Below are 16018 nucleotides of genomic sequence, written 5' to 3' on the forward strand. Positions count from 1 at the left end.
ACTGTTGCGACTAGGGTATATGCCATAGGTGGGGAACCTGCGGCTTCCGCGAGGTTCTTGTGCTGCCCTTTGCCACCTAGTACAAAATGGAAATGGTGTTTTTTCTTATTCTTTTCTTTTTTCATTTAGAAGGAATATTGGGAATTAAAAAATTGTAGAATTGTCAGGTAATTGAAAAATTATTTATTCGGATATTTCAGAATTTCAGAAATCAATTATACTTTGTATAGACTTTTGCCGAAATGTTGGCTTTATATCCAAACAAATAATTTTACACTTTACTGAAAATTCCACATTGTTTATGTAATTTACATATCTAAAAGAAACAAATAATGTTCTATGTAATATTTATTTTAAAATAAAGTAAAATTACAAAATATTATTAACAAAATTTGTCATACAGAACAGCCATATGCTAGCAGACGATATGTTTACATCGATATTGACTAGTTGCATCATCGATTACACAGAGCCATTCATTAGTCAGCTGATTGTCTTAAAAAAAAATTAAAATAGCGCTAGCAACGCCAACTACCTTGTCTAAGAAGTAAACAAAACTCGGTTTCAGATCTCCCATTTGAGTGTCACACATTGCTTTGGCTTCTCGGACTCGCATCTCTCAACGCTTCTCTGTTGCGATCTTCAGTAAACTGTAGTTAACTGTGCCCGCTTATAATAGTTACACGGTTTTATTGTATTTCTAGAAGTATAGACTTTGTTAAAGATATTATTTGATATTCGTTTTTTTATCCATCATGTCAAATAGTAAGAGAAGAAAATTAGGTGATGAAAACAGAACATTTTTTTTCTTTACTGCTGAGAAAGATAAAATGATGGGTGTGTTGTGCAATAAAGTTTTAAGTACTTTAAAAAAAGCGAATGCAAATAAACACTACTTGACTCGTGAAGAATATAAATATTTCGATTTAGAATCACGAAAAGCCGCTCTTCAAAAGTTGAAAAATGAGAAGCATCATAAGCAGGCATCTTTTAGTGTCTTTGTAAATCAAAATTCCGCAGCAAATAATGTATTGTTGAAGCAGTGAGTATGTTATATTCAAGAAATATCGACAAATACAAACAATTACCTCTTTCCAAAAGAACTGTAACAGATCGACAGCACGAATTAGCGCAAAATGTAATAGAGCAACTGGAAGAACTCGCGGAGCCGATATTTTCGAAAACTTCAAAGAAGTATGTAATAAATTACAATTGAATGTCAGTAATTTAGTCAGTGTCTGCACCGATGGCGCGCCTTCCATGAGAGGCAAAAAATGCTTTGTTAAAAAAGGAAATTTAAACTTTAAAAAATTGATATCATTTCACTGCATTTTGCATCCGCAAAATCTACCATTTTGCAAGACACTCTGGATGGAACCATTGCCATTGTCATGCTCTCTTTAGATGAGGAAACGTATAGTGAAGACCTACCATACTACTGCAAGGTTCGTTGGCTATCAACACGTCAGGTTTTGATAAAAGTTTTGTCTTTAAGACGACAAACTTTTATCAAGAACAAGGAAAACATTATGTTCTATCAGATGAAGTATTTCTCAGAAACCTTGCATTTTTCTCTGATATGATGTCAAAATAAAACAATTTAAATATTTGCCTGCAAGGTGAAACGAGGTATGTTTATGAAATGTGGCAAAAGATCCAATCGTTTAAAAAAAATGTATCATTTTTCGAAACATTGCTTTGTCAATCGGAAATATCTGCACAACACTTCCCGCAGCTAGCTAAAATGTTAAATGAGCAGAACTGTGAAAATAAAGAGTATACAAATAGATTTTCTGATTTTGACGAGCACACTTCTGCTATAAAACTGGCAGTTGAACCACATTTAATAGATATATCCGAGGCTCCTACAGAACTACAAATGGATTTAATTGATTTAGGGGAAGATAGTATCATCAAATCCCTTTTTAACGCTAAAAAGGATCCCATAGAAATTTGGAAAAATGCTGTTGAATATCCATGCCTTCGAGAATATACTCGCCGTTTTCTTTCCTGCTTCGGAAGTACCTACTGTGGCGAGACAACATTTTCTCTCATGTCAAAAATAAAAACAAATTTAAGAACGCAAATTACAGATGCACATTTAGAGGATCAATTAAAGTGTGTGTTACGAAGCTTGATCCAAATATCCAACTGTCAAACAAAAAACAAAGCCAAATAAGTCAATAAGTAAATAAAAAAATATCTTTTATCGTATTTTTTTAAAATATTTTTATATTATTTTAAATGTATATTATATTTAAAATTTTGTAGTATTATATTTTATTTTTTCTATATAATGCAATAAATTGTTAAATCTATAGAAAAACTACAATAATTTCACAAAAGTCACTTTCTTAGGTCAATCAGCTTATGCGGCCTCTCTTATTGCCTCTAATGGTAAAAAGGTTCCCCACCTCTGGTATATGCCATACAATATCCCCAAAGACGTCATTCTGTTAGCAGAGTTTTTCGTCGACTCATACACCGTTTAAAACGACTGGAAATGTAAATCTTCCTGTATTTAGAAGACGTGGCAGAGGTCGTTCAGAGGAAAACACAATAAATGTTTTGTAGTATGTACGAGTAGTATGTAGAGCAATAAGTAGAGACTTGGGGATAAGCAGAACCACCATTCAACGTATTTTGACAGGACACAAGTAAATTATGATGTAAAAAGGTATGTTTTTTAAACAAAATATACCCGCATAATATTATTTGTGGGCATGATTATATGTTAACATAATAATTTATTTATCATTCCGGAAAGATATTTAATAGGACAATTTAGATTTCATCCATATTATACAGTCCTGCATCAACAATTGGTTGATCGTGATTACGACAGAAGGTTAGGTTAGGTTAGGTTAGGTTAGGTTTATTGCAACTCGTTACTACATATGGTATATGACGACCCTCAATTACTGTCACGTATTTTGTGGTCAGACGAAGCTACATTTAGTAGTGATGGTACGGTTAACCGGCATAATAAGCACTATTGGTCACAGAATTATCCACGCTGGATGGAAGAAGTTTAGTAACAGGGGCGATGGTCGTTGAATGTATGGTGTGGTATTGTAGATGGTCAGAAAATTGGATCTTTTATTCTTAATTAACGGGGAACGCTACCTAAATTTCATAAGGGATGAATTACCACTTCTAGAAAATATATCACTAGCAACTCGTAGGTCTATGTTGTTTCAGCACAATGGGTGTCCGGCGCATTTCTCCAGAGAATAATTTTTAGATAATATCCACCCTGATAGGTGAATAGGACGTGGAGGCCTATTTTTTTTGGCCAGCCAGATTACCAGACTTAACCGTCTTAGATTTCTATCTCTGGAGCCGGATTAAAGACCTTGTTTATGCAATTAGACCCACTACTAGAAATAACATGATCGAGAGAATAAGAAACGCCATTCAGAGAATTACGAGAGCAGAAATTGAGACTGCTGTTCAATCTATTCTTCAAAGAATAAATGCTTAAAATTTACACATTTCTTAGGATATCTCGTAATACGAAAAATATATCGACATGCGGTTTTCGCTATTCTGTTGCTAATTTGGTCTACTTTTATATTACTTAATTAAAACTGCATGTTTCCATTCAACATATTTCAAGGATAGCTAGATTTAAAAAAATAAATAAATAGCGCCCTCTAGCGTATACGTTACTCAATAGGTTGTTTCGAAATTATAACTCTTACATTGGTAGAAGGGAACTCTCTTCAAAAAGACTAAGTTTGCGTAGATAGGTTAAGCAGAACTGGACTTATAGGCGTTTTTTCATAATAAAGTTCCCGCTTCCCCCCACCTCTTATTTGAAGAGATAGACTAAAACTTGTAAGATCAAATATACGCCGAATTTCTTGAAGAATACGATAACCATAGTTTAAATGCATCTTAATTAGGCAAAATTTGTGAATTATTCATTTTATAATTTTTGGTATTTAATTACGCCCTCTAGCGATGGACCTACAACTCTGTAAATAATTTCCAGGTTTTTCTCGAGGTCACTTTTGTTACAAATTTTTTTTTCCCGAAGCTGTACTATAAACGGTTCCCGATATATGGCCAAGAGCCATTCTTATTGGGACACCCGGTACTTATAATGTTGAGGATCGGAGAGTACTAACTACCTAACTACCTAAACTTAATACATTTTTGGTGTGTATTATCGATTTTATATTTAAACTTATACCTGGTTTTGTGATCTGTAGCTCGAAAATCTTTTATTTTCTTTATTTTAGGAAATACCTTCTTCAGTAAGGTTAAAAATGTGTTGTTTTAAAATAGAAAGCTTCACTTCCAAAATTATAGTGAAGTCAATATATTAAAAGTCTTGAAAGAAAGGAATTTGTACATTCAATATTCCCACAGGAATTAATCGTAAAGGAAATCTTAATTTTTCTTTTTCCGTTGAAGTTTCAAGTTCTTAAGTTTGCTTCGCTAGTAAAACCACAGTGTTAGTGTAAGTTGTCGATTTTGATTGTTTTATTTTGTTATTTTTCAAGTTTTTTATTTCTATTAGGGTTTTGGCAGTATGTACTTATAATCTTAAGGATCGGAGAGAACTAACTACCTACTGGAATGTCAGTGTAAATTGTCGAATTTGTTTGTCTTTTCTGATATTTTTTTGTTTTGTCTTATCTAGAAAGGAGTCGTAATTGTTCTAAAACATTATTTTTCATGTCTTGGTCTGTTATAACCTCTTCCAGATCTTTTGTTCTCGGATCCACAAGCGGATTTCTGGACGAGTTATGTGTTACTTCTCCATTATCTCCTGATCAAGAATATCACTTGGCTTAAAAACTTTGTAGGTGAAGATAAGACGGTTTAGTGGGCAAATTCCTATGCTCGTAATATTTTGTGGTGTAACAGAACTTATGAAGAATTTTATCCAAATAATAGCCAATCATTAAAAGCAATAGAAAGTTCACTTTTGAAAAGCCTGAAAAGTCGTGTGTTGTATGTGGGGAAGTTATACCGTTTTCTCTAGAGTTAATAATTGCCTCTTATTATTGTCTAGTAAAAGTAAAATTCTAGTACTTTGTAAGAATTTGGTGTGGCTGACTAGATGTTCCAAAACTTCTAAAAAGTTATCTGAGGTTATTCAGCCATTCTTACTTCCTAGAGTAACAGGTATGTAAATTTGCGGAAAATCGATATGTTATATCGAGGAGGTGATTGATTTGACGCTCATTTCCTGCGTATAGCTTGATATCCTCCATTTAGAGAAGATGGGAGATGGTACAATTGGTGTTTCTGTTAGCTTCATTGTTGAATCCGGTCAACTACATTACGCTTACTTCAATATCTTATACATAACCACTGGATTTCTTGTTCATGTATCATGAATTTATATAAAGAAAAAAAATAAGTGTAAAACAATGAACGTTTGTCGCGTACACATCTTTTCGAGAGGTTAAAACATTTTCAAGATGGCCGCGATAATTTTGAACATGATTCACGTTAGGCTCGCACTTCCACATCAAAAACGGATGAAAATATCAAATTCATGTTCGATCAGACCATCGGTTAAGTAAAATTGTGCATTAAATCCTCACATTCGAACAAAAAGCTCACAAAAATATTTGTATTGACACTTGATGCGATTGAAAATGATTCAAACTTATTGGAAGAGGTAATAACGTGTGTCAAATCAAATCTGCATTGAAAGGAACAAGTTTTGAGTCTATTTAAGTTGTGAAAGTGTGTGAAAAAGACTTCCTGCAATATTTCCAACACTGGAATATTCCTCGCAGTCACATTTCGCACTTCCTTAAAGATGGTTCTAGAGTTGCAAACTCCTGTAGGTGGAAACTGGAAAGTAGAAAAAAGGAACCAAAAGAGCAAAGATATTTGGATCATTATTTATAATAAAAGACGTTTATTTCAGAAATATTGTATTTTCTATAAATACAATCTTTGGTATATGTACAAAAAATATAATAAATGCATAGTTTTAATATATATATATATATATATATATATATATATATATATATATATAGAAGGAAATTTAATAATTTAGAACACATTTAAATACACTAGTATATTAAACCCACATTATGTTATCCACTTCTATTTTTATGTCTAACCTAACCTCGGTTGAGATTGGGAAGTTGGTCGTGATAGATATCGTCTTTACAATTACATCTTTATTTCTCTAAAGAGGTTATTATTTATTGGATGATAGATCAGGACTGTAAAATAGGTGGTAAAAGACTAGCCACTTATACTTTTGGAGAAATGGTTATATCACCACATTGGCACTATGAGGAATCGTGCCAGGTGAGAACATGCCTCTTCGTCTAGTTTTTGGGATGAAGACACCAAGAAGCACGTTCCAAAACACCGTAGCCGTGGTTTTCTTTTTGGTCTGTTTTACCTTCTTTGTTAGTGCGAGTGCATCCATTGTTTTAACTTTTCTTTAGTCTCTAGATTGGAACCAAGTCACATGTCCAGTAACACTGAATTGTTATGGTACTTTATATGGTACTTTTCATTAATCCACTAGTGGAGAAAGTGGCTCTTTATACGGTTTATCAGTGTATATGTTACCGACTAAACTCGATTTCAGGACAAACTAGTTTTGCCTAGGCTAAACTTCTTTATATAGGCGATAAGATAAACTAGTATAGCCTAGTACAAACTAATTGATCCTGAATAAAATATGGACACTCTAGAACGAACTAGTACGGCCTAGTCTAAACATTATAGTATATCTAGAAAGTCAAAATAATAAATGATGTTAGGTTAGGAAATTCTAAGTGCCACAAAAGCACACCACACATGTAAAAATAAATAACAATTTCAAAAATTGAGATATAATTATTACTTTTATTTGAAAAAAAAAAAAATTTATTTGTTATAGTATGATTGTATTACCAATAAACCTAAACTTTTAACGAAGAATTACTAGGGAAATTATCTGCAAACCGAATATTTAATACAAATGAAACTGGCATAACTACAGTTCCCAATAAACAGCCAAACATCCTCTCATTGAAAGGGAAGAAACAAGTGGGACTGCTGGCATCAGCTGAACGTGGAACCTTGGTGACGGCAGAGGTCTGTTTTAGTGCGTCTGGTAAAAATGTGCCTCCTTTACTGATCTTTCCTCGCGTTAGAAAAGACCCGGCTTTTGAGAAGGGTCTTCCTCCCGACAGTCTGGTGGTTGCACATCCTTCAGGATGGATGCAAGCTGAAATTTTCGCCCCAATATGGTTCGAGCGTATCTTCTGCCATGCTCGACCAACTAAAGAAGAACCAGGTCTATTTATATTAAATGGCCATGCCACTCATACCAAGAATTTAACACTCATCGAAATGACGCGAACAAATAACGTGCATATTTTGGTTATTCCACTTCACACATCCCATCGACTTCAAGCATTGGATGTGGGGTTTATGAAGCCACTGAACATTTTTTATGCACAAACTGTGAAGACGTGGCTAAGAAATAATCCTGGGAAAGTGGTCACATTGAAAGATATCAGCTCTATTTTGGGGGAAGCTTATATGAGGGCAGCGACTACACAGACAGTAGTTGCGTCATTTAGAAGCACAGGGGTCTTCCCCTTCAATCCTTATATTTTCCCTGAGGAAGCTTATGATGCTGCCACTACAACTGATCGCCCACAACAAGAAAATAACTCCATACCAGCTGCTCTAGACCAAACAACGCCATCAACATTTCATAGAAGGCCAAGGCCATCTTCTCTTGTTACCACCCCTGAAGGGATATTCTACCTCTACCAAAAGAGAAGGCCGAAAAGAAACAAAGAACAGAAGAACTGGAAAGACGGCCGTAATAACCGATTTTCCTTATTTGAAAGAGCTTATGGATTCAAAAAATTCAACGACACGTCCGGTTAAAAAAGTTAAAAAAAATTAACCTTTGAACCTTCCAGTAAAAGGGTGAAAAAGAACCGTCGCCATTCATCGTCTGATTCCGATATAGATGAGAGGCAGCTCTGCCAGGACTCCTCTGGCTCGGATAGTGAGTGGCACGAATCGGAAACCGAGAGTAGCGAAGAGAATGCAGGGCCAAAATTTTCTGCTGACTATGGGGTCGGTGATTTTGTTCTCGTCGAGATTAAAAACGAGAAAATAAAAAAAATTGCTAATACTAAGTTTGGATAATGCCTCTGCCGAGGTCTCATTTCTAAGAAATTTTAGAAAACATAAAGACATATTTGTTTTCCCTGAAGCTGAAGATAGAAGCTTAGTATACAAACATGAAATAAAAGGAAAATTTATGTATGCTGGTTCGATGCGTAGGGGGCAGATCATTTTAAAATAAAAATGTATAAATTTATAAGTTCCATTATTGCAAGTCTTTAAAACTTGTGATATTTATTAAAGTAATGTTCAAATAGATTTATAGTAGCTTAAGAACCTACTGAGTATTTTTTATGTATGATAAACTGTTAATTGGATGTTAACCCTCACACTTTGCCCCACATTCCCCTATTGTTTTAATAAAAATGATTGTTTTTGGTTATGATTTTAGGTCTCTTCTGTTTCAAAATTAGTTTTTTTTTTGATAGTTTTTATTTTGATAAAGACTTGAAGAAAAGTCGAAACATCAAAATTTATCTTTCTTTTAAAAACAATAAAAAACTAATTTTGAAACAGAAGAGACCTAAAATCAAGAACATTTAGATGCATTACTATAATGTTTAGACTAGGCCATACTAGTTTATTCTAGAGTATCCATATTTATATCAGGATCAACTAGTTTGACCTTCTAGTTAATCCTATTGCTTATAGGAAGAACTAGTTTAGACTATAAAACTTCAATGATAAGGTAATTATGGATAAATAATTTATAATATTTTAGTATGATTTTAATGGCAAAAATATAAAATTATCCTTAGTAATAATGAAAGTTCAATAATTTCATTAAAATACTAAAAGTTTTCAAGTATCTATTTACAAAATTAAAAATTAGGTTATGTATAATAGACATCTTTGCTCCACGAAAATCCCCAACAGAATTCTGAATCCCAACGTGTTTTATTAGCACTGCGAACGGATAATTTCAAATTGCGCATGAAAATAGTGACAGGACATGTTAAAAATTTCGCGAACATCGCTAATTACCAACGGTTCCAGAAATTCATGCAATTGATTATATTATATCACAAATTATCAAAATGTGGGTTTAACTACTATGACTTATTAATATTCAACACCTGGCGATGAATTACTAGTCAAAAATTGAATACACACATTTACACATTGAAGAAATTGCGAAAAATATGCGAATATTGAGAAACCGAAGCTTATTCCACATGGTATAACAATAAAATCGTTCTAATTTATATAACATTTTAATACGGATATATAATTATTGAATGTCTCTACAGAAAATCTTGATATTATTTACCTAATCATTTCTATATCAGTTATCCTGTACCTGATCTGATGTGAAGTACTGAGCATAATTGACATCATCCAATTATAACCAAAAAACGTCTTAGAAACATGTGTAGCTTCAACCAGGAAAACATTCATACCATTGTTATCTATAGAAAATCTGGGGAAAGTAACATGACAAAATCGATAGCCCCTTAAAACTGATTTAAAAACTACGAAAAAATATGAAGAAGAAGAATTAGGTAAAAATAAAATACTACTAGATTAAAAAGAAAGGCTAAAAACTAAGATTTTATATTTAGATTTATTCATAAATGAAACAAAACCAGACTAGTCATGGGGACTTTTTCTTAACAGTAATGGTAAGTACTAACATTCTAAAAAAATTTTATTTTATTGACTAAATTAATCAATATAGTAATCATTTTTCACCACAGAAAGGACAGTAATACACATTTTCGTCATTTTTTTGGTTTCTTAAGAGTCATATTTAACATCATTCATCAGTCTTTTAGCAAATTTCGTTTCTTCATTTTTTTTCGTAGTTTCTAAATCAGCTTTAAGAGACTATCAATTTATCAATTTTGTGATGTTACTTTTGGAGGATCTTATATAAATCACAATGGTATGAATGTTTTGCTTATTGAAGCTACACATGTTGGTGAAAATGCATTGGCATCTGTACTGGTCACAGTTGTGTTTGTCGCTGAACAATATTGGGAGGTTTCTAAGACGTTTTCTGGTATTGTCTGGTCATAATTGGATATCATTTATGCTCAGTACTTCATATCAATCTAGTACAGGATGACTGAATCGTGTAGCAACTGTAAAGCTACTCAAAAAAGAGGCTAGCTCTGAAATACAAATAGAAATAATACCGAAGGCGATGTAGTTCCTGCACTTCCCAAAACTTCTTGTAGTTCTTATTATTGTTGTATCAATAATTAAAAGATTAATCATAGTAGCGCCATATATGTGGAGATCTCCGAAACAGCTCACTTGAGAGCATTGTAAACTGCAATATCTTATGACAATAAGTTTGTCGAATTTCAGTTATGTCATTTTATGAATAAAGTAGTCTTGTATAAACTCTTAACCGAGTTACAGCAGAAGAGGTGGACGCTACTAAGTAACTGAATCTTTTTGGAAATGTACCTCTAATGTTGTAGTTGGCAACATCTCTTCTAAATTTTGGGCAGGAGTCATGTTCGTTACAGAAGCTACCGCGAAATGTAACAGGGGAACATTTTCAATCGGCAAAGGTAAGTACTAACATTCTATAAACATTTATTCTGTCGACTGATCGGTAATTTTGCTGCGGGATCTTGAAATATTTGCTGTTGCGTATACTTACCCACAGTGCTGCGAAAAAAAATCCTGGAAATTAAAAATATCAAGAGGTGTCTCGTCGAAAATTTCAATTTCCTATTGGATTAACATGGAATTTTTTTTTCTAACTTTGGAATTCATTAACTCTTTAACACGTTAACGGACTAGTTGAGTCAGAACATATTTTTGTAGAGAATTGGACGGTCTACAAAAAAAAGATTCTTATCATTTTATTCACTTTTTCAAAAGTTGTTTAACGCTAAAGATGGATTGATTTAAAATTTTTACATTTTTCTAATTTTCCAAAACCACATTAAAAAATTTTTTTTCGTATTTTTTTTCAAGATCTATCAAAATCAACCGGTTCAAACCTTAGTTAAAATTTAAGTTCAGACAAGCCCTTTCGAATGGCGTCAACCACGATTAAATCGGTCAAGCTGTTTAAAAGTTATGGGAGGTTTTTAGTTTTTTACAAATAACTTACGATCTGTAAAACATTTAGAAAATTTTTCAAGGGCTACGTTATAGGAAATTAAATTTTTTACAAAAAAACTTTATCATAAAGTTGATGCTTTCGTCGGAAAATTAGAAAAATGTAAAAATTTTAAATGAATCCATCTTTAGTGTTAAATAACTTTTAAAAAAGTAAATATATCAAAAAATTATAACAATTCTTTTTTGTAGAGCGTTCAATTCTCTACAAAAATATGTTACTCAAGTAGTCCGATGACTTGTTAATGAATTCCAAAGTGAGAAAAAAAAATTTTCCCACGTTAATCAAATAAGAAATTGAAATTTTCTACGCGGCACCTCTTGATATTAAGAGCTCTATATTTTTCAGGATTTTTTTTCGTCATTACAAACAATATTTTAAATATTAATAAGAAAAAAAATAATCAATTTTTTTGAAACAGTATAGTGTATATGTTTTATGATTTTATTATAAAATGGAATCATTTATAACAATTAGAAACTATTGGTTGCTATTTTATAATAATTTATAGTATGCCTATAGTTAAATTTTGAAATATCGCAAATTTTTCAAAATTTCGTGTAATTAACGTTGATCTTCAATAATCGATTACTTCACTTTGCGTTTTATCTTCTCACTATTCGACTAAAGTTTTCGAATGATGCGATTGTTGTTTGCTTTTTAAAATTTTTTAGCGTTAAATTGGATCTATGAGCTATTTCTAAAGCTCCTTTTGGATAATTTTTACAAATCATATGGAATAATGGTTAACATCAACATATTATTCGGCGGATTAGACATCGTCATCCTCCTCCTAGTGACTTAAATCAGCTTCAAATCACACTTCGGGAAGAATAGGATGTTATACCGGTGCAAAATTTACTTTTTTCGATGTCTGACAGCGTTAGAGCTCTTCGCCGTAGCGGAGGGAAAATACCCGCAATCAGAATGACATAGCTTGTCAGAAAACCTAATAACAATGAAGAATAAAGTTTTACTTCAACCTCGATAGTTAAGAAAATATATGTTAAGTTTACATTTATACATTTTTTTAGTTATTGAAATCAAATTGAATTCACAGACACTGGAGTTTCAATTAATAGGTAAGTAGACAATAGCCGTCTCGATCGCCAAATCTGATGCCATGTTATTTCTAGTTTCGGGGATTCAAAAAGGATCCTATTTATGTCCCTTAAGCCCCAGCTGACCTTTTACGAAATATAAAGCAGCTTTTGCAACTATTACTTGAGATAAATTGATTAGAAAAAACGAATATTGTTTTGACGGGCACCCAGTGAAGAATGGTGCTTACGTGTATTATCATTCGTAGATTTTCATGTAGAATTGAATTGTTCTTCTGTTGGATGTATTATTTCTAACGCTATTAATATTGATACACCCGGTATTTATCGCCTTTATCTCGGAAACGGCTTGTACGATTTTATATATTTTGTGTTTTTCTATATATCCTGAAGAAATACTTATTGCCATAATTTATATAATACATTTGTGTCCTGCTAGAAGATGATCTTGAGTAATAGAAAAATATCCAGAAAATTTGATAGTGCTCCACCTCACTATGCGTGTGTGGTGAAGCAATGACCCCCGCGATCATTCGACATGAATCCTTTAGACTATTTCCTGTGGGGTTACTTAAAAAACATCGTTTATAAAACAAAACCTGCCAATATTCAGGAATTAAAAGATAAGATTACTACAGAGATGAGAAGAATTAAGAAGTCAGGGATGTTGCAAAATGTATGGACAACATGTTGAGCATCTGCTGTAATCGTCTTTACTGTATGTTTTCTAAAATTCGTAATTTTTCTGATTCACAAATGTGGATCTACTTCTAACATGACACAAACATTTAAAGTTTTAACTTCAGTTGTTATAGGATTTCTGCGCCATGATTTGGATAAATATGTTACTGTACTAGTTTCGTTAAACTTTTTACTAACTTACTGACACTAGATCTTGTTACGAGATCCGTATTAACACATAAATTATTAAAGAATATTTCAAATTAAACGAGTTTATTCAATCGTAGTCATCTAAATGTACAAAATTTATTGTAACTTTGTTGGAGGTATTGTAAATGTAGCTATAACTTCAAAATTATGGTATTTAGGTATAGATATAACAAAGTTCATTATTTTTCCTGAAAAAGATCTAACAACAATATAAATACCACCATTATACAAACTTTCCGAGATAATTCAGTCGTTCCATACATAAAACTCACTCTGTATGACAAACATAAAGCCATTTTCTTATTATTTTTGGTTTAGTGAATCATGCACGTTTTTTACAATACATTTAACTATTTAAGTTTTATACTTTTTGATTAATAATAATAATGGATCAAATATAAAACGCAATATTATGTAATCGATTATTGTTAATCAACTTATGATATATCATCGAAGAACGCATCATTTGATTCAACTAGCGCTACTTTTATTCTCGAATTTTTGTTGCAGCGTTGCAACATTCGAATTCGACCTTGCTGCATTCCGAAGACCCGTTGAACTTTTCGCACTGTTGCCGGTATCAGAATTGTTTTTACCGAGTTTATTAGCTACCACTTCACTTTTTTTCTCTTGTGATTTGGAATTCACAGGTTTGAGGTTATTTTTAACTTTAGATAAGGGCACTGTAGGTTTAGCACTTGTTATAGTTGGTTTTTTATTTACCGAACCACCACCTAATACGTCGGGCGGTTTAGAGGAATTAGTGTTGCAGCTGGTTACTAAATCCGGACTGTTCGTAACCGAACGATTGGTTTTTTGTACCGGCGGAGTCGGCCTCGTAGGAGACGGCTTTCTAGTGCGCAAATTTGGAGGAGTAATTTGTCTACTGATTGACTTAGGAGGTGTTTTATTTGTTGGGGAAGAGGATGTTTTTGATTTGTTTCTTTCTGGTGACATATCGATTTTTTTTAAATTTATTTGTGCTGGTTTAAACCCCGTAGTTAATGGTTTGTTTGGTGGTTTAGTATCTGCTTTGAAAGAACTTAAATTAGGTTTAATTTCTTCTACTTTTTTCGGTTCTTCTTTTACGGGCACGTTTATAGAAGAAGGTAGAATATATCCACTAGAAGTTGAACTGGCACTAGATTTTAAATTTCCGCTCATATTACTGTACTCGCTGTCCGGATAATGTAAAGTTGACGTATTTACGTACGTTTCAGAGGAATCTGGTGACAATTGATTTTTCTTTTTCTCTTCTTCTTCCTTTTTCTTTCTAGCTAAAGTCGAAGTCGAATATATTGAATCGAAATTTCTGTTTTGAATTTCTGTAACTATTTCTCCCAGTAAACCCATACTTTCACTGGAACTAGAATTGTTCGGATGTGTTTCGGGCGATTTAAGGGATATTGGAGATACGGGAGATTCCTCTATTACTGCATAAATATTATCTCCACTGGGATTGTTCTTAGCTAACGAAATTTCTTCATTTAAACAGTCATCATATTGATCGGAGTTGTCAGATTTCTCTTGCGATTCCTCTAATGAGGGTCTCGGGGGTGGTGGATTTTTAGGACGATTCCCAGAAGGTATACTAACAGGTCTTTTGAATCCACTAGGTTGCCGCATAGAGCCGAATGTCTGTATATGCGGTCTGTCGCTTTGTTTTGTAGCGCGCATGCTCTGTGCGCGCATAACCACATTTTTAGTACCTATGTTATCGACTGGTAAAGCTGTTACGGAAATTTCTATATGAGTTTGAGGTATAGGGTTAGAAATTTCTATGTTACGTAAAGTTTCTTTATCTTTTACTTTGGTGGCTTTTACTTGAGTCGATTTTTGAACTACAGAAGGTTTTTTATCTACTGGTTTTAGAAAAGAAGCTATTCTATTCAAAGTACTGGTACTAACACTTTCTTTGGGACGTTTTGATTCTTCCGACATATTTGTTGGTGAAACGTTGGTAGTGGATAAAGTATTTGGTGTGGATAGAGGCCTTGATACTTCTACAGGAGCTTGAGGGGCGGCTCTGATGGGAACCTTTGGAGCATTTTTTAAAGGTGACACTAGTTCTTTAGCTGTACAAGTAGAATTCTCTAGTATTGGAGATGAAATTATTGGTTTTGCTTGACTTCCAGGATTAGGTGGTGGTAAAGCAGGAGCCGCAGATATGTTGTTTACAGTAGATACTCCTCCAGACAGTGTATTACTCTTTCTAAAGGAATTATATTTCTGGATTGAATTGCTAAATATGCCTTGTTTCGGTTCTTGGGAAGTTGTTATTTTTGTAGATTTGGGAATTGGGGTAACAACAGGCGGAGGAGGTGCGGATCGATTTGGTTGCACTTCGTTCTTCAATGGACTGATTGAAAATCCTTTAAAATTACCAAAGAAGTTATTAGATAGACCGATAAAACCACCTGGTGGAGGCGACTCTTCTCGAAGTAGTGAATGATTGTCTTCTGTCCTTTTTGCTTCTTCTGACGCGAACGGTGGTGGCCCTCTTGATTTTGAAGGAGATTTCGACCTGTCAATATAACAAATAAAATGCGTTACTAACAAAAAAATAACCTCAATTTTATCAATAATAAATAAAAATCAATTGTTTAGTTGATACACGAAATTTAATGTATATTTTCATTAATGGATAAAGCGCTTAAGGAGGTTTGAGTTCCCTAAAAAAGATAGAGTGTAGTGGTGAAGATGAAGAAATACTTGAATGTAGAAGAAGAGAAACTACTGGAAATCAAAGATGAAAGGCATATAGAACCAGAAAACTAACAAACTATACAAAAAATTGAAAAGCAGTAAAAAGCTAAAAAACATTAGGATACGACAAAATATTATCAGAAATGCTACAAAA

The 16018-nt window shown here is 33.1% G+C and overlaps 1 protein-coding gene across 2 annotated transcripts in view; it reads right to left on the minus strand.

Moving 5' to 3' along the window:
* Positions 1-6848: 6848 nt before the first annotated feature.
* The window catches only part of LOC130894422 (uncharacterized), an 87265-nt gene continuing 78095 nt past the window's right edge, over positions 6849-16018 (minus strand). For both annotated transcript variants that reach the window (XM_057801260.1, XM_057801259.1), the window contains exon 23: positions 6849-15682. In XM_057801260.1, coding sequence (XP_057657243.1) covers positions 13630-15682 — 2053 coding nt within the window. In that variant the 3' untranslated portion in view covers positions 6849-13629. The remainder of the gene's footprint in view (positions 15683-16018) is intronic.

The sequence above is a fragment of the Diorhabda carinulata genome, chromosome 5 (assembly GCF_026250575.1).
Source record: "Diorhabda carinulata isolate Delta chromosome 5, icDioCari1.1, whole genome shotgun sequence".
In the NCBI taxonomy this organism is placed as follows: domain Eukaryota; kingdom Metazoa; phylum Arthropoda; class Insecta; order Coleoptera; family Chrysomelidae; genus Diorhabda; species Diorhabda carinulata.